The sequence below is a fragment of the Haliaeetus albicilla genome, chromosome 10, assembly GCF_947461875.1.
Source record: "Haliaeetus albicilla chromosome 10, bHalAlb1.1, whole genome shotgun sequence".
NCBI lineage: Eukaryota > Metazoa > Chordata > Aves > Accipitriformes > Accipitridae > Haliaeetus > Haliaeetus albicilla.
The window spans coordinates 492,112-511,662 of record NC_091492.1 but is presented as its reverse complement, the minus strand read 5'-3'; the positions used below and the strand labels follow the sequence as shown (position 1 = coordinate 511,662).

At 48.6% G+C, this 19,551-nt stretch overlaps 1 protein-coding gene across 3 annotated transcripts in view; it reads left to right on the top strand.

Moving 5' to 3' along the window:
- ZFHX3 (zinc finger homeobox 3) overlaps positions 1-19,551 on the top strand; it is a 665,450-nt gene that overhangs the window by 543,033 nt on the left and 102,866 nt on the right. For all 3 annotated transcript variants that reach the window (XM_069793179.1, XM_069793180.1, XM_069793182.1), the window contains 2 exons: positions 6,447-9,190; positions 12,800-13,296. In XM_069793179.1, coding sequence (XP_069649280.1) covers positions 6,493-9,190; positions 12,800-13,296 — 3,195 coding nt within the window. In that variant the 5' untranslated portion in view covers positions 6,447-6,492. The remainder of the gene's footprint in view (positions 1-6,446; positions 9,191-12,799; positions 13,297-19,551) is intronic.

Below are 19,551 nucleotides of genomic sequence, written 5' to 3'. Positions count from 1 at the left end.
ACCTGGTCTTAGGGATCATGAAGTTCACTTGGCTGCTCAGTCGCCTTTGGTACGTCCGTCCCTAGTTTTTAGACCAGAACAAGTGTCATCGAGTGCCGTTCCTGAGACAGGAGTTTCTTGGTGACCTGAACATTAGCACTCGCCAGGTTGTGTCCTTCCGAGGACGTTGTAAAAGGCCAAGCTGAGCGTGTAAGGAGGGGTGTGCACAGAGTGCCTAAGCCCGCCTTTAGTCCTTATGCTGCCTTTGTCCTCTTGCCTCTGCCCCTCTCCGCTTCCCCTCTGAATCACCAGCGCCTGTGCTGGAGCTAATCTAGGGTAGTCTCTCAGCCTGTATTTACGGTATTGATTTATAGAGTGTCTGTTGGCACAACAGGTAGGTGTGTATTTACAAAGTTTAGAGGCCGTTGTGCAGTTTTCTCCAACAGGAACCACTCTAGTTCAGTTGCTGACTGTGAGTGTTTGCGTGAGCCGCCTCTTTTGTGGAGCCATGGCAAAACGCTTAAGCGCTGGCTGGAGTCGGAGCCTCTGCTGCTTGCCAGGATGCTCCGAAGGAGCAGACCCTGCTCATTACAGGGTTGAGCACTTCTCTCCACCGTGGGGCTGTGGGAATAGGGAGGGGAGGGGTGCCTCGCTGGGTATCTTCCAGGGTAATGGCCGTGGATGTAATGCATCTGCTTGTATCTTTTCCCTGTCCTCAGCACCCTTTTTTTTCATGGTGCCATGTGGGTCATTAGCTGAGGGAACAGTTTCTCACTGTCTCTTTCTCCTTTTGTTTTCCTCCTTCCTCATTGCTTCCAGTCTTGGTTTACTGCCAAACAGCCTCTTGTGAAAGGGCCGCCTAATTAACCCTGTGCTAATTAACAATTTAAAATTACACAGCACGGCTGTTCATATTTAATTCTCGGGAAGCCTGGGCAACAGCAGGAACCCCCTCCTCCCTCCCGCTCCTGTCCCCGCCGCCCGCGCCGCTGCCGCGCATCCCGGGGGGGGGGGAAGCAGCCTGGTGTCGCGGGCCGGGGGCTGCCCGAGGAGCCCCCAGCTTGCCAGGGGGGTGAAGGGTGTCGCTTTGGCATCAGCCACTCCTTGGCGGTGGAAGCGTTGCTGTAAGGTGGCACGTCTGTCCCTGTGAGGATGGGGCCGGGGGCCGTAAGGAGGTGATGGGGGGAGACGTGGGAATTGACTTCACTTGTGTTCTGGACAGAGCGTGGCTGCAAACCACCAGCCATGGTTAGCAGGAGCTCAGTGAAAGCGTGGGGCACGCAGCACGGTGCTTTCGTTTGCACTGTGCCGTCATCCAGATGGAGCTCGGCTCTGGACCGCCGTGGCTGCCGCTCCTGCCCCGATGGAGTGCTCCCTGCCCCGCGGCGTCCGCGCTCCTCCAGCCGGGCCCCAAATCCGCTTGGAGGGGCTGCAAGATGCAGCGATGCTGCGGGGAAGTACGGGGGGCTTGGGTGGGCTGCATGCCGGAGGCACGGTGGGAGCAGCAGGAGCCTCGGGGGTCGCCGTGAGCGGTGTGGAGCAGTGGTGGGACCCGAGGCTGGAGAGGGGATGGGGAGAGCCCTCCCCTGCCGCTGGGGCGGTGGGAGCGCGGGGAGTCTCCGGCGCTCAGGCTGTTCTCTCTGTAACTGGAGTTCATTGATTTTACGGGAAACCATGTTTACAGACAGAGTGCTGATCGACCTGACGAGTTGACTTCTGCCTCCTTAAGTAAGAACTACCTTTTCTTATTGACTGGCTGATAAACAGAGCAGAGAGGGCGGGGGGCAGGGAGAGGACGGGAGGTGTGGAGCGCACAGCAGTTGGGTCTGTCCTCGCAAGCTCTCCTTGTCCCATGCAGGTTGCTTAGGGGTGGTCTGGGATGGAGGAAGATACAGGGCCCATAATAGTGGACTAGTAACTGCATGGTACTCCTGCTTAGAGTCTGGTTTGCTTTAAAAAGGAAATTGCTCTTTTCAGTTTCAAGGGATGATATCTGCAGTTCCTGTGCGAATAGAAACAAATATTTCTGTGCCTCTTCCTCCCTCAGCATCGTTCTTCAGGAATAGCTCTGGTGATGAACGGAATGGGCAAGAAAACCTTGGGTTTTGCGTAGGAGCTCGGCCGGTGTCCAGGGGCCCTGGCTGGCCATGTTTCAGCCGTGGGTTTCTCCGCCTGCCCTGGAAGGGCTCCTCCGTGTCGAGGAAAGGGAGAGGAGAGAAGATTCCTTCAGAGTAGCACCTCCTGAGCTGGTTAACTTGGAGTGAGTGGGGGGAGAGATGTTAAAGCAATGCAAGGCAGAAAAGCCCACCAATTAATTGGTAAGCGTTTGCAGGTTTGCCTGGCCTGGCCTGGCTGGGAGAAGATTGGCTTTCTTGTCAATAAACAAGTCCCCAGTGCAGCATCAAAGCCGCAGTCCTTTATCAATCGCGGCCTCCTCTTCCCGCATGTTCCTGTAACTTACCAAGCATTTATTACATTGATTTTACAATCAGGCTGTTAACCCTCCCGCCCCATCCGCCCTGCTAACCCTTTTGGCCCAACTGTCAGTCAGGCATCTTCCTGCCAATCAAGAGTTCTTGATAATGGAGATGCTCAGGTTCATGTTGTATCTCATCTAGGCATGTTTCCTGGGTAGCTGTGCTGGCAAGGTGAATGCTTTTTGTTTAAAAGCATTTCTGGGGTGCTGTTGTTCCACATCGCATTTTGAAGTCTGCATAGATATTATCAAAACTTTTCTTGGGAGAAGTACAAAGCTTATGGAGTTTCTTACTTTACTGGTTTTTTTTTTTCACCCAATATGAATTTGGTTTGGTTTAATTTGGATTGCGGTTGTCAATCTGAAAGGTGGCAGTGAGAGGGAGAGAGTATGTCATGTTGTGGGAAGCTGAATATGCAGCCTTAACACAGAAGGATCTGGGAGCAATTTAAAGAAAACATACAGCTAGGGACAAATGTTCAGTGGGAGACAGCTGGTGCAAGTAAGAGCTGTTACAATGCAGTGTTGAAGTGTCGTTTTAGCTAAGGTAAGCAAAACTGATTAGGAAGACTGAACATTTTGGCAACAGGATTATGGTAGTCTTCTTTCTTGTTCCACTCAGTGCACCAGGTTATTTTTATTGCAGATCGAATCACTATTTATTCCCAGTGCAACCACAAAGACCACTGTGTATGGCACAGAATCCAAGGAAGGTGGGGACTGGAAGTGCTGTAAGGTAATACTGCTTGTGAACGCTCTGGATCCATGTCCTTCCGTAGGCATCCTTGCCATACTTGTTTTGAAAAATGTTACTTTCTACCTTCACACGTAATTGTAAATACTTTTTCTCAAGCTTCACCAGAAGTAAAATAGGACAAAAACCTGCCCAGATACCTTCATACGGGCATGCCCAGGATCCCAGTCTGGTGGTCAGCAGTGTGAAAGATTTGACTTGCTTTCATCCTGTTCCACTTCTGCTTTCCGCGGCCCAGGAGTAGCGTTTGGGTGTAGGGGAGCCTTACTGCTGATGCAGGGGTGAGATCAGACAGAAGACACATCCCCCTGCTCCCTTTAACTGCTGGAGTGCTTTCTGGTGCTAGCGAGGAGAGCTTTTTCTTTCCTTTGCAGCGGGAGGCTCGCCAGGGCAGGGAAAAAGGCACCAGAAGCACTGAAATAACTACTAGGCAAAAGCATTTAGGGATTGTATTCCCAAAGAGTGTGCAGGAGTAACCCCCAAAAGGAACTGCAATATTTGGAGAATAGGGGAGAGAGACCTTCTTCTCACCTAGGGGGATCGTATCTGTTCTAACATACTGTTACTAATGTTAATCTATAATATCACAGAAGTTATAAATTTCCATTGTTGTGGATGAAGAGGGGCTTGGAAAAAGTGAAGGTGTATAAATGTACATGCATCTGACATGCACGTACATGCATCTGTCATTACATGTACATAATTATGTAGGAAACAGTGTAAAGGGAAGATATGAACACATGAAGGCAGATCAGAAAAAGTATGGATGGCTTCATGTAGTAAAGGATAATAAACTGGTAGATAATGAAACCAGGAAAAAAAGAGATAATGTTGAAAGTTGCTCCATTTTTGTTTGCTTGAACTAATTTAGGTAATTCATTCAGTGCTGCTGTGGCATGTCACCTGCTTTGTAACTGATCAGGTCTTCTCTGGCAAATTTTCAGTTCTTTTCATACTTTTCTTCTCTTTCCCCAGTTGCTGAAATGCCGGTTGCTTGTCTGCACCAGATGAGTCCCCGTGCACTGGCACAGTTGCGTGCAGCGTGTGTCGGGCAGGTGGATGCGTGGGGGAAAGGGCTGTTGTCTGTATGGGCACGCTGCTCTGCAGGAGCTTGCAAGGGTTTTCCAGGTCTTCATGGGCTCAAATCGAGCTAGAGAGCACTGGAAACACTTTCAAACTATGATTATAATGTTTAATGTTTAGATAGCAGTGTAGGTTCCCAAAACACTGATAGTGTCTGTTGAAAGAGACCAAGGGTGGCAGCAGGCTGCTAATGTGAGTGGAGCCTTTGAAGGGAGAGACCTTAACCCCCCGAGGTGTCAGCTGGTACGTACACCAGTCTGCTGCGTGCAAACGGGTGGAGGGGGTCCTGACGGATAGTCTGGTCTAGCCAGAGCTCCAGCACTGTGCACTGCTTGGAGTATCTCATGAGCTGAAGCAGCAACTGCTTGGAGGATGCTCAGGTGAGAGCAACTTTGAGGAAGCTGTAGTAAATGAGAGAGGTTTAGAGAAAGAACTAAAAGAATTTGTATAACTTTAAATATGTTATTTACAGTAGATCCCACTGAGTCAGTTTAAGAGTAACAGCTTATTGTTAAATTAAAACCTGCCCTGCCCCCCTAACCCTTATACTAATTATCAGTAAAAACTCTCCCCAAGCATGTATTCAGTTTTGGCATAGTCTGACAAGCAAAGTGGTGCTTATGCTCAGTTGGTAGAAGGTAAAATACTGTGGAAAAATTCCCGTGTGGCATTGATGACCACGGATCTGGAGCATGAGTCTTTTGTTGTTTCTTGGTTCACAGATTGTAAAAATGTGGTGAAGTTGGCCTGTGCTTGCGCAGTTTTTCCTCAGTTGTTTTCTGTGGATGCTTTGTATCTGTATACCCGAGGAAATCTGTGGACCACAGGTAAAAATCACTTTTATAGATGGGAAATCTGTGGACCACAGGTAAAAATCACTTTTACAGTTGAGGTAACAGTGCTTTAATTTCTGCTGGTGTTTCCTCCCATGTGGCTTGCATAGGAGCTCTCTATGGGAAGCAGACTACAGAAGTGCTTCTTTGCAGACAGGATTCTTGTTAAGATTGCCGCTGAACTGGCAATCTCCTGCTGCTTTGTGGTCTGCATTACAATGCTCCAGGTCCTAACAGTAGCACTATCTAATCTCATAGGTCTGTAACCTCTAGAAAGGCGTGTCCTGCCAAACTGGCTCCGTTAGGATTGCAGTGCGAGAGACTGGCAGGATGCAGCAAATGGGGTAGAGGTGGCAGGGAGCTGTGGATGTGGGCCATGCTCAGCAGCCCGTGCTTGCTGGCTGCCTGGCAGTCAGCGGGAGTCCTCCTGGTCTTGTTGTATTTGGTGGAATAGAAATAGCGGGAAGGGCATCCTTCCTTCTCTTCTAGGACCAGCATCGGCCATTTGCCTCTGGGGCTGAGAGGAAGCCGTCTGTGCGCAGAGGCTGTGCCCTGCAGGATCTCTGGGAGCTTCCTGGAGCGTGGTGGGCTGACCGCTTTCCGATCCCCAGGATGGACCCTCGTCAGATCTGGAATTTCCTGTTTGGTTTCTCTCCTGACGTCTCCCTGTTTAAACTCTGTCCAGAACACAGCAATTAAATCTCCTGTGCATACCAAACGCTGTTACTCTGAAATCTCTGTGAGTTGCTCTGGGTCTCATGGTCTACCATGGAGGTGCACGTGTGGTAGCTCCGGTTTTGTGCTTCCTGAACCGTTAACAGGAGGGAATCACCCCAAAATAACAGCATCTGGCTGAGGGAGCCGCAGAGTACAATTTTTACAAAGTTTTAAAGCTTGAGCGCTGTTTTGTTGTAGCGTCTTAACTCTGTTTCTGTCAAAAGCTTTTCTGTTACATTTTCGTTCAGTTTTTTGTTTGTTTTTCTGAAGATGTAAGGTTTTGGGGGTGGCAGTGCGGGTCCTACGGTCTTCCTGCCCCACTTCGGGAAAGGTGGTGGGGGAAGTTCTCACCACCTTCCAGGTCCCTTCGATTTGCCTCTTGCGTTCCTCCTTCCGTTGTGTTTCCATTGCTCGTTTCCAGCGGTGCATTACCCGAGACCGGCCCGCCTGTTCCTGGAGCCCATCTCGGGGCACCAGCTCTCGCAGCCTCCCGTTCGGTCCCGAAGAGCGGGGTCGGTGGCCTTCGTGGTGGCGGGGGGGTCTTCACGGGAACTGCCTCTGCTCCCCGACTCACCCGCCTTTCTCCTTCTGTCCCCACCCGCAGGTCCGAGCCGTACCGGGTGCAATGAGCGCTCCGTGCCGGCCCTGCCATGGAAGGCTGTGACTCGCCCGTCATCCCTGGGAAGGACAATGGGTGCGGCATCCCTCAGCACCAGCAATGGACTGATCTCAACAGCGCCCACCTCCCCGACACGGCCGGCAGCATGGAGCAGCCCGCGGCGGAGAGCCGCGGCCCCCTGGACAGCCTGAGGGTCCCTTTCCCCGAGCGCGTCCCCGAGAGCAGTGCCGCGGCCGGCCCCGGCGCCGAGCCCGCCGGCAAGGAGGTGAGCTGCGGCCAGTGCGCCGTCTCCTTCGCCGGCCTGCAGAGCTACATGGAGCACCGCTGCGCCGGCGCCCGCCCGCCCCCGCCGCTGAGGGGGGAGAGCGGGAGCGAGAGCAGCGAGGACGGGGAGGAGGAGAGCGACGTGGAGAACCTGGCCGGCGAGATCGTCTACCAGCCGGACGGCTCGGCCTACATCGTGGAGAGCCTCAGCCAGCTGGTGCAGAGTGGAGGCGGCAGCGGCAGCGGGGCTCTCTCCTCGCTGCTCCCGAACTCTCTGCCCAAGCAGGGAGAGCCCTCCGCCGCCGCTCCCGTCTACCCACAGATCATCAACACCTTCCACATAGCCTCATCCTTCGGGAAGTGGTTTGAGGGCTCAGACCAGGCCTTCCCGAATACCTCAGCCCTGGCGGGCATCAGCCCCGTCCTGCACAGCTTCCGCGTCTTCGATGTGCGACACAAAAGCAACAAGGATTACCTGAACAGCGACGGTTCTGCCAAAAGCTCCTGCGTATCCAAAGATGTTCCCAACAATGTGGACCTGTCCAAATTCGATGGCTTTGTGCTCTACGGGAAGAGGAAGCCCATCCTGATGTGTTTCTTGTGCAAGCTCTCCTTTGGGTATGTCCGCTCGTTCGTGACCCACGCGGTGCACGACCACCGAATGACTCTGAGTGAGGAGGAGCGGAAAATTCTTAGCAATAAGAACATCTCCGCTATCATCCAAGGGATAGGCAAAGACAAGGAACCCCTTGTCAGCTTTCTGGAACCAAAAAACAAAACCTTTCAGCACCCTCTCGTTTCCGCAGCTAACCTCATAGGCCCTGGACACAGTTTTTATGGTAAATTCAGTGGCATTTGCATGGAAGGCGAGCAGGCCCTCCAGGCCGGGGCGGCCGGCGGAGCGGAGCCACCGCCGGCGGGCGTCCTGGCCCCTGGCACGCTCCTCAACCTGGGCGGGCTGACCAGCTCAGCTCTGAAGACTCCCATTACCTCAGTCCCCCTGGGCCCGCTGGCTTCCAGTCCCACCAAATCCTCAGAGGGGAAGGACCCTGGGGTGGCAGAGGGGGAGAAGCAAGAGGGGGGTGACCAGGACAGCCTCTCGGAAAAGGCAGAGCCGGTCGAAGAGGTGGAGGAGGAGGAGGAGGAGGATGTGGAGGAGGAGGAGGAGGAAGAGGAGGAGGAGGAAGAGGAAGAAGACGAGGACGATGAGGGTTGCAAAGGACTGTTTCCGAGCGAGTTGGAGGACGAACTGGAGGACCGGCCCCAGGAGGACGCTGGGGCTGTGGCAGGCGGCGGCAGCAGCAAAAAGGACCTTGCTCTCTCAAACCAAAGCATTTCTAACTCTCCCTTAATGCCTAACGTGCTCCAGACCCTGTCGCGGGGCACAGCTTCTACTAGTTCTAATTCTGCTTCTTCCTTTGTCTTTGATGGTGCAAACAGGAGGAATCACTTAAGCTTTAACAATGAGGGTGGCGGAGCCAGTGTGGCAGAGGGCAGCAGGAGGCTGGACTTTATCGATGAAAGTGCCAATAAAGACAATGCCACAGCACCAGAACCAAATGAGAGCGCGGAGGGTGAGGACGGGAGCTACATCTCCCATCACCAGCATGCTGGCCCCCTCTGTGAACTTGGGGGTGGGGAGTGCCCCTCGGGGAGCGGCGTGGAGTGCCCAAAGTGCGACACGGTCCTGGGCTCCTCGCGGTCGCTGGGTGGCCACATGACTATGATGCATTCTCGCAACTCATGTAAGACACTCAAGTGTCCCAAGTGCAATTGGCACTACAAGTACCAGCAGACACTTGAGGCGCACATGAAGGAGAAACATCCCGAGCCGGGGGGCTCCTGCGTCTACTGCAAAAGTGGACAGCCACACCCGCGGCTGGCACGGGGTGAGAGCTACACCTGTGGTTACAAGCCCTTCCGCTGCGAGGTCTGTAACTACTCCACTACTACCAAAGGCAACCTCAGTATTCATATGCAGTCCGACAAGCATCTCAACAACATGCAAAACCTGCAGAACGGAGGGGGAGAGCAAGTCTTCAGCCACACCGCTGGGGCCGCGGCAGCGGCCGCGGCAGCCGCGGCGGCCGCGGCAGCCAACATTGGTAGCACCTGTGGGGCCCCCTCCCCCACCAAACCAAAAACCAAACCTACGTGGCGGTGCGAGGTGTGCGACTATGAGACCAACGTAGCTAGAAACCTTCGTATTCACATGACCAGTGAGAAGCACATGCACAATATGATGCTGCTTCAGCAAAATATGTCCCAAATCCAACACAACCGGCACCTGGGCCTCGGCAGCCTGCCGTCCCCTGCCGAGGCCGAGCTCTACCAGTACTACCTGGCACAGAACATGAACCTTCCCAACTTGAAGATGGACAGCACTTCCTCAGATGCGCAGTTCATGATGGGTGGATTCCAGCTAGATCCCACCAACCCCATGGCAACGATGGCTCCATCTCTAGGTGAGGCTGAAGGGTTTTCCACCGTGTCCATGTATAAGGGAGGGATTGCGTTTGCGTTACCGCAAAACCCTCGTGCGCAGACTGGGCGCTGCGTGCCAAGTCCCTTTGTTCTGTCCCTGCGGCCCCCTGAGTAGCGTGGCCGCAGTGCAGCGAGTTGCCTTTGCGTGGTGGTCAAGGATGGAGACTACACAGTGGAGACCTCTCTTCTGCATTCCCCCAGGCCAGTTTTTCCGATCTTGGGAAAATATGTTACTTTTCTGGTGCGTTTTCTAAGAGTTTTAGTAGGGAGCTAATAAATAGTAGATATGGATGGATTACTGCTGACATGTATTAAATGTTCCTCCTCGTCGTGGAAAGCATCCTTACTACACTGTTTCCTAATGATTTTTCCTTGGTTTGGTAAGGGGTGTGAGTAGTTTGTGTGAGGGTCTGATCAGCTGCTGGCGCTCTCAGAGGCAGATGTTGAGCCGGTTTGTTATGTACTGTGTTGCCCTGAGAAGAAAAGGTAAGCAAGTTTTGAGAGTTGTGATGAATTCGGTGGAAGGGGTGGTGTTCCTTTGCTGAAGAAACTGAGCTGAAACCGTTCCTCTGATGCCAGCAGGAGATAAAAGATCCAAAGCCTGACCAGATGAGAATTATTAAACTGGAGGGAAATGGCTAGAGAGAGAGAGAAGATTATTTCTCTCATCAGATGAGAAAAGCACTTAAAAATGAACTACCAAATGGATATTTCTTGACAACGAGCATTCATCGTGTTTGTGTTGGCGCTGTGCTTGGCGCTGTATGGGGCACACCCTATTCCCACACAATTTAGCCCAAGAATTAGACTTAGAGTGGGGATAGAGGGTCAGGTCCTGCTACGTTCCTCCCCTGTGCTGCTTATGTCGCCCAGGGCCAGCAGCAGCCGCTTCCAGTGTGCACGTGCTTCCTGGTGTGTTTAAACTTCGCAGCACTCTAGGATGAGAACTGGTGCAGAACAGACCCCCCCGTGCTTCAGGTGTGGCAGATGCCGACTGAAATTACTGCTGTCTTTATGCTGTTTTGCTGCTGCTGAGAATTTTTCACAGTGCCTTGAGAAAGTATGTAAAAAGGAATCTGCTACTTTACGTGCTTTCCTCTGAACTAATTTCTCCGTGCTGCGCTCTGCCCTCCCTAACCCTGTCCATCGATGCTGTTATTACTGATGCGCTCCATTACTGGTTCACTGGTCTCATGCATGTTCTCCTTTCCTTCAGCTATTCATAGTACAGTTTGTTATTAGTCCAGAAGGACATGAAAGTCATATGAGAAAACAACAACACAAGATACTAAAAAAATGAAAAAGAAAACAGAGGAACTCGTGACTGTAAATTAATTATCTTCCCTTTTTTTTTTTCCCCCCTGTGGTATCCCAGCTTGCATCTTTGGGAGATCAAGGACACGGTCTTTTTTAGTTCATTTTCAATAGCTTCAAGTTGCCAGCAGATGTAATAGACAGTCATTTGTAATATAGCTTGTAGAGTATGAAGTTAGGGTGTCATCTGTAGTGGGTTTCTTGGAAGGCGCCCTTTGGAGCTCAGAGACCCTCCTTACTGAAGCACAGGGCAGTTGGCAGGAGAGAAGTTGGGAGTATTTTAAGTAAAGCTTCCTAAAGTGCATGACAAGGCCTTGAATGTATGTGAGCTTGCCTGGAGTGTGATTTGGGAATTGTACACTTGATGGTTGCAAATCTCAAGCTGAGGATTGCGGAGGGAGGCCATTCCCATGTCAATAAGCACTTGACATGAGCTCAGCTCGTTAGGCTCATATACACGCACTATGAACTTTGCTAGAAATGAAGAAGATTTTTCCCATTTTTACACTTCAGTCCAAAACTAAATTTGAGTAGAATATTAATAATTCATAAGAGTCTACTTTGGGGTTTTTATTGCACAATGTGTTCAGGAAAGACTGATTTAAAGAGAGGATTTCAGGATATATCCTAAAAGGGATGCTTAGAAGAATCACTACAATTAGGAGATATGGACCATAGAAGGCAAGAGGTGTGTTCCCTGCTCTTCTGATATTTAGTGAGCAGGTATGCAGGAGTAACTGTACGGAGGGTATAATTCTGCCATGGCAGGGAGGGATAGAGTGGATCAAGAAAAAAGATTGTTGACTGCTCTGATGGAAAGACAGGTTCCTGACAGTGCATGTAGATGGGACTTTCCCTCTCCAAGCTGTTCTTCTCTGTGTGAGCACAAGATCTGTTTGATGAAAATGAGGTGCTGTTCCTCTAACAAGCTCAGCATCCAGGTTGTCTTGTAAGCTGTAGTTCATCCTGCTTAGGACTGTAATAAACATTGTGGTATTGCATTTCTGCAGGAAAGATAGTAGCATGTACACTGCCCAAAGCTGTGGTCTGCACCAACTGTGGTTGGTTGTATGCTTTCAGAAAGGTTAGTACGGTTCTGCCTGAACTTTGAGTGTCCTCCTAGTGTTGGCTGCTTCTCAGCAAACAGGTTGAAACAAAGGAAACTAAAAGTTACGAAAATAAAATCTCTCTTTTTGATTGACTAACTGTTGACCTGAAGGTTCCTTTAATAAGATTGTTAAGCTGAGCTATGACGTAAGATCAAGGTAAAATACCAAAAAGCTGCAGGAGGAGCCTAAATGTCTTAAAAAAGGAAAAGGAGAGCAAGGTGGAGCAAAGGTCCTAAGAAGAGACTGGTGGTTGGTCTCTGTGCTTTGGCATAAAAAGTTAATGTTAGAAAAGGAAAGTGTCTCTGTCCATACCTTCAGAGCGCTCTGATGTAAATAAGAGCTTGCTGCATTCATTTACTGTAAGTGAATAGAGTTCAGCTCTTGGTTTGAAGAGTAGATCTGACACTTAAAGACAGTAAGCATCCTGCTGGCTTTGCTTGACATGCTCTTGCACTCTCATTATTAATAGTGGTTTTCTTTTCCTTGGGCATACAAAGCGTCTGTCAACGCTGTTTTTAGGAGACTGTCCGCCATTTTGAACTCTTGGGCAAGAGATGGGATATAATAGTGCAGGAGTGGCACTTTTCGGATTGTTTTTTGTACTTGCCACATTCTGCACTGTTGCCCGCTTCTGACGGCAGTGCGGTGACCTAACTGTAGTACCCCTATCATGTGGACTTGTGACTGTTGACCTTTTTTATTTGGTAGGAACTGTGCTCAGGTACTGCATGAGGTAACGCTTCTTGCTTCTCCAGGTAGGCAAGAGAAAACAGGATAAAGTGGTGCGCTGTTCTTGAAACGGCCACAGAGACTTTCAGTGCAGTACTAAGGAATTCTTCATCCTCTGAAACTTTGTAGGGTTTTTCTTGCCACCTTTCATAGGCAGAGGGTTGGATACTTCTCCTTCAGCAGGTGGGTGGCAAGGGCTATTGTGGTCCTTTCCCAGCCTTCCATGCCGGCTGCGATTGCTTTTTTTTCTTCAGGTATGGTACTGACCAGCAGCGTAGAGGAATAAGTGAAGGGACAGCTGTGCTTGGCTTTTTGCTGTGCGTTTGGTGGGTGCAAGAGTTGCACTGAGAGCAGTGTATGCTCTGCTCTGTGCTTCTCTTCTGGCAAGTAAAGAATTCAGCTTTTCTGACCTCTTTCTCCCCTTTTTCCTTCGTGCAGTGGGTGGAGAGATCCCCCTGGACATGCGGTTAGGTGGTGGACAGCTGGTGTCTGAGGAGCTAATGAACTTGGGTGAGAGTTTCACACAAACAAATGACCCATCACTGAAGCTCTTCCAGTGTGCTGTGTGCAACAAGTTCACTACAGATAATTTGGACATGCTGGGCCTCCACATGAATGTGGAGCGTAGCCTCCCTGAAGACGAGTGGAAGGCAGTGATGGGAGACTCGTACCAGTGCAAGTTGTGCCGCTACAACACACAGCTCAAGGCAAACTTCCAACTCCACTGTAAGACGGACAAGCATGTGCAGAAATACCAGCTGGTAGCACATATCAAGGAGGGTGGCAAGGCCAATGAGTGGAGGCTGAAGTGTGTGGCCATTGGGAATCCGGTACATCTGAAATGCAATGCTTGTGACTACTACACCAACAGTCTAGAGAAGCTGCGTCTTCACACAGTGAACTCGAGGCATGAGGCCAGCCTGAAGCTCTATAAGGTAAGGGTTGGCTTTGCTTCATCTTCCTTCATTGCCCAAGTGCTGGAACAAAGGAGAATCTATTTTGAACCGCAGTGGATTGTGATCCTTTGGAGACGAGCTGCTCAGATCTCTCCAGCGGGACCCAGTCTCACTTGCATGGTACAGCTCTTCATCCTGCGTTCTGGTAGCAGCTGTGGTTGTTAAAGCCTTAGGCCAATGAGTGTTCATGTCAAGGTGCTTTAATGGGGGCTTGTATTTCTTATAGCACTGCATACAAATAATACTCCTGCACAAAAATTCAACAGTCGCTGTTGAAAACATTGTGTGAGGTGGTATTTGCCATGCTTTTGTTGGCTCTTTTCCATAAGGCAGTTTGTTAACCCATACAAGATTCTTCATGAGCACTTGAAGGCTTTTGCTGTTGTCAGAGAAGTGTGTTCATCCTGGCGTTGAGAAGGCTGGGTGGATGGAGCGGGGAGGGATGGAGGAAGAGGGCCGCTGTCTCTGTGCTTTTATGCTCTGTGTACGTTAATGCTGGGATCTGTAAGCTAAGTGTTGCTTGAGGCTGCAAAAGGGAGAAGGCTGGACGAGAAGCCTGTATACGTGTGCAGGTACTTGGCTGTGCATATGGACAGACTGTATTTGGAGGCATTGCAGGTTTTCATCCACGGCAGTATTTGGTGTAATACTGTCGTCTGGTTTTCTTTACTCCCCCCCCCCCCCCCCCCCCCCATTTTGTGTCTTCTTTATAACCATCTTCTCTTTCCTGACTTGTTTCTCTCATTCACAACCCCCTCCCCTCACTGGCCTGAACCCTGTGGGCTGTAACCCAAGAGGAGCTCCGGATACAGTAAATAGTCCTTTCACTCGTGCAGCAGAATTGCTCCAGACGTTTCTATTGATTTTCGCTGGACTTAAAGCTTCACCTTTTTCTCTAATCATCCCATAATGGCTTTAGTATGAACAATCAGGTACGAATTGCCATAAATCTAAGCAGCCACATACCTTCCATTCACACGTGCTATCCCACTCGTCTTCTCATTTCTCTCAGGTTTTTTTATATTCTTTCTGTCCTTATCCTTTTCTTCCTGCTTTCCCCCAAATGTGGTTAGATTTTTTTATATATATAAGTATATATACACATAGACTGTATTTTGTGCTTCTTATCTCTTTGAATGTTTTTCTTTATGTAATGGGAATTTAAAACTTGACATTGAACTGTACAGTAGCCCATCCCTGTCATGGTACAGACACATCAGATTTCAAAACTCCTGGATTTTCCCTAAGAATGAGCAGTTCCAGCAAATTCAGAGAGGAAAGAGACAACCAGGAGCATCATAGAAGGTTTACCTTGAGCTATGGTTGTTGGACCTGCCTGGAGCTGATGGGGAACTGCTCAGAGGAGCAGTACGTTTCTGCTGAGCTCACTACTGAGGCCAGGACTGCTGTGACGATTGCTGTTGCCACCATCAGCCGGGATTCAGCATAGCACAGCAGGGTCTGACTCTAAAAATGGTCAAATCTACACATATGTCTCTGCTCTCAGATGTCCAGGAGACCTGAGAGAGTAAAATCAGCTTGGATGCTAGGGGCAGGAGAGTCTCGGTGAGACTTTAAAAATCCAGCTGAGGAATTGAATCTCCTCTGTGGAATTCAATTTGGGGTACAAAAGAGTTGTGTGAAAGCTCTATTATGAATTTTAACACAATATTGTTTTCTTAAATACACATTGCAAAAGTTTAAAAATTCTTTATCTAGACCTTCATGTACACTGGTTTCTACTGGGAAAGAAGCAATCGGGGCACTAGAATTCTCTCACTCGGGGTGGGGGGGAGAAGAAAGAAAGAAAAGCCAACCAAAGTCAGACTCAGGGACAGCTGTAGGTGCTTGTAATAAAGATTCCTGAAATGCTTTGCTCAGACAGGTGAAGAGGAATTGTCAGTTTTCAGGTTTGTAAGAGGCCTGGGCGGTTCTCAGAGCTCTTATAGCCCTTCATTCCTTCTGATGTGAAGGCAGTGAAACACTGGACAGAGAATAACACGTTTCAGAGTAATGAAGTCTGTTGTATGGTCCGTATATTAGCTTTCTAGTATGCCTGTATAAAGCCTGTAGCAGGGGACAGCGGATGGCTGGATCCACAGCCTCTGGCTCCAGCGTAGCTGGAATCAGTGTTAGACTTCATGGAAAAACCTGTCTATGGATCAAGCAAGCTTCAGTGCAATTCTTCCAGTCTTCAGAGTGGTTGTAATGCCATGTCTCTTTTGATAGCTGAAAAGATGCAGTGGGAGTGGGGGTAGTTCACGGAATGGTTTCTCTTCTCTCAGGCCTTGGTGTGGTCTGCAGTAAATTGAGATTGATTGGATGTTATTTTTCCTCTTGCTAATGTAATCCATTAGCCTGGCACATGCATAATCAGTTTAGAGCACAGTTAACTGGATGTAATCGAGTTCTTCCCTGCCTGCTGGAGAAAATCCTCTCCAGATGCTGCTGGGTGAGAGCGCATACTAGGCTTATCACACACAATCCTCCTTATTCTGCTTTTTTGCCATTTTTCTCTTAAATCACATGTTACTGGCTGCTTGCATTGCCCAAGAGCCACTTCTATTAGTGCTACTTGCTGCCAAAAAACGTAATCTGGAGACACTGTTTAGCCCGCAGTCTGGTGAACCTTTTAGTCTTCTGCAATGCTTCCAGTGCCGGAGGAGAAGGTCTGGTCTTCTGCTGCCATCTTCGTCCTGCACCTCACAATAGCTTGCATCAGACCTCTTCCCCTGTCAGTGATGAGGGGGCAGGGATGCCACAGTGGTGTCCTTGCTTAGGACAAGAAACTGGAAGGGTCTGGTAATCTTTCCTTTATTTTTATCTTTTCCCTGAATCCCTACTGTTCCTCTAAAATCCTGCGACTAAACTGGAAATCCTGTCATTTATCTTGCGCTTGTTTGGGGAATGTGGTACTTGTGCCTCTCACCATGACTGCTTATCTCCTTGGTGTGGCTGGTAGTTTTTATATTCTGACAAACTACCTGGACAACATGAGTACTGTTGTAAATGTGTGTGCTTAAATTTTTGAGGTGGCTGTACTGGCTTGATGTAGATGACGGGTTTGAAGACCCTTCATCTCTTAGCTAGGACAGCCCGATGAATATAGTGAGACTGGGGTTGAGTTACATTGGTGGTTGTAAGCAGAGAGGCAGAGATTGTGCAAACTCTTGACAAGTGCAGGCTTACTGTAACAGAAGTTAAGCCTTGTCTCCTTGTGACTGCAGAGAACTAGACCAAACTTGAAGCAGAGCAGCATTCCCCACATCTGGAAGAGGTTGGGCACAAGTTCCTGGCATCTATTGCACAGGTGGAATTTCCAGAAGGAATTAATCTGCTCGAGCAAGAGCCAAGTTTGGACGTTTCCTACAACTTCCTGAAAATCTCTAGTGCAAAACCTGCAACTCGGAAGAAGTTCAAACAAAGAACTACTGAAGAAACACTTTGCTGGCCAGACTGCTAAATGAGTGCATTCAATGAGTTCATTCATTGTCTTCCTTTTCAGTCTTTCCAAGTGCCGAGTTAACTTTTTTAGGGAATAGGGAGTCTGAAGGAGAGGGTTTGGGTTACGTGATGCCCTGCATAGAGCTTCTTTGTTAACTAGGAGATGCAAAGCGTGCAGGAAAACAACTCCTTAATATCAGTACTCAAGATATTAGCGATGATGAAACTTTGTGGGTGTGTGCTGACCTGGAAAGAAATGAAGGTGACCTGTGAAAAAGAAAACAGGAGGTGCAGCTACAAACCCAGCAGAAGGTGGTGGGAGTTGCCAGTTCTGCTGCGGAGCAGCGTGTGTCTTGTCCCACCTCTCCCGTGGGTGCAGCAGGAGTATGTGTGTCTCCTGAGAGTGGGGGGGCTGAGCTGGAGTAACTGCAGCAAGATGCTGAGCTGTGCTGGGGTTTGGGAGCCAAGCTTTACAGTTCCAGTTAAGTACAATACACAAGAAAGACTGAAACCGAAAGCATATATTCTGTGCGGTGTTAATCGAAGAGCTATGGTGGGGCTCTTAGTCTTAAATGAAGATACTGATCAAATAGGCAATGGAGAAAGCTGGTGGAAAGGAAGATAACCCCAAGGACACTGCAGCGTGAGAGTGCAGAACACGTAGGAGTGACAGAGAAGTTGGGGTGACAGTGCGCATTAACTTGACTCCAGTAAAATACCATAGAATCCCCAGCAGTGATTTACATCGCACAATTAAGAAAAGTATACAAGGCTGTATCCCCAGCTACTGGACCAGGATGGTGGCTGTGATGTGCTAGGGGAGATTTGATTGTAGAAAGTGCAATAGGAGACACTTTTTAGCTACCACTCTGCAAATGGGGTAAAGCATCATGGCAGTGTGTGATGCAGTGACTAAACTTCTAGAGGCTGTAAGCGTCAACTTGAAGAAACTTGTTGGAAAATCCCAAGAAGATTTTAATCCCAGATGATGCATGGAATATTGTATGAGATGTAGTTACTGAATGATAATGATAATGCATTCAAATTCAATATCCTTCCATAATAGAAACAGACAAAAAGAGCATTTACCATAATAGTATCTAGCTTTGAAGTTAAAACTACATGAAAATGGGTGAGCTACTGTTAGAGAAATTAAAAGGGTGTGATATGTGCAGGTCACAGAGGATTTACTTAAAACCATGTTAGGTGCTTGTATTAAATGTATACTACCCATGAGAAAAAGTTGAAAATGGAGCGGGGGGGGAAACCCTGCCAAAGTCCACAGAAAGTCCAACATGATTAAATAGGAAAGTATTTCAAGGGGAGGTAGAAAAAGGAAGAGGGAAGAAGGACCACAGTATGGGGAAGGGAAGGAGGAGTAAATTCTTCTCACCCGCGTTTCAGAGAAGAATTGAAGGCTGCCTCTTTACATAAGATAAATCCAAGAGGTGGTCTCAGTTAGAGGTAACAGTGAAGGAAGAAGTCACTGGGGTTACCAGGACTCTTTAGTAAAAAGTTCTGCAGGAACCTGCGCGTGAAATGGCAGACTCCTGGCAGTAATGCGTGCCAGAAACTACAAAGCATTAAGTCAGCAAATCGGTAGAAACTCTAATAAGAAGAGTCTTAGTAGCCATGTGGATTAGAAAGGGGAAAAAGCAGGCTTTTGGAAGAGAAGGTTGTCCCAGTACTGCTAGTTATTTGAAGGAGTCAGCCAGCCTCCAGGCAGGACTGCGCTGCCTCATATGGGCAGCGGGTTTCCCAGAGTCTTTGCCAAGATTCTTCATGAACAGCTCTTAAGCGAAGCTGTGGTTATTGTCACTGGGGGAAAAGGTCTGTGAATTGATAGCGAGGTGAACGATGAGAAATAAAAATTAAAATAAAAACTAACTTTCCACAATGGAGAAAAAATATTAGAAAGATATGGGGTTTTTTCTGTGTTTGCAAGTGATCAAAATATGGAGTAAAAAACCAAGATTAAAAATCTGCTATAAGGTAAAAAAATGTAGACTGCTTAGATGTAAAGCTGGATGACAGTTCCAGAAGAACTTTACAACACTAATGCTTTCACAGGAAATGATAGATGAAATTCAGTGTCAGAAAGTGTTAGAGGAATGGAGGGCAGACAGCCCTAAGGTGGATGTCTGGGCTTCTCTCCCTGCTCCCCCCATCATGAAAAAAAAAAAAAAAAGAAAAGGGGGAAAAAAAAAAAAGAAAAGAGCAAAAGAGAGTTTAAAATTGCTCTTCCTGCAAGATGTGGAATCATTCCTAATGTCTTTGAAAACATTAACTCGATGATCAGTGGCAAGCAGAAGGCAAGGTAAAACATGGGAACTGTGTCAATCCTTGGTTTGCCTGATGGTTGGATATTGTGTTCAATTTAGCTCATTTTAGGAGGGATTAAAAAAAACTAAAAGAAGCCCAGAGAAAGTGGCAGGGATGATAGCTAGCTGGAATGACTTGAGTGAAGACAATAAATAGACTTTGGAGTTAGCTTGACACACGAATCCAGAACGGAGCAGAGAAGGTGAATAGGGAGCAGTTGCTCACCTTTTCCTCCTAGCACAAAAAATAAGGATCATCTGGTACAATTAGCAACAGGTTTAAAATAGAAAAAAAACCACTTTTTTTTTTTGTACAGCATATCATTTATATGTGAATCTCATTGCCACGGGATGTTGTAGAGAGTGGACACACAGATGGACTGAAGAAGGAGCAGGACAGTTAGTGAGGAGCTGACACATCAGCGCTCATTAGATGGTTGTTGAGACACAAGCTCCAGCTCAGTAAATT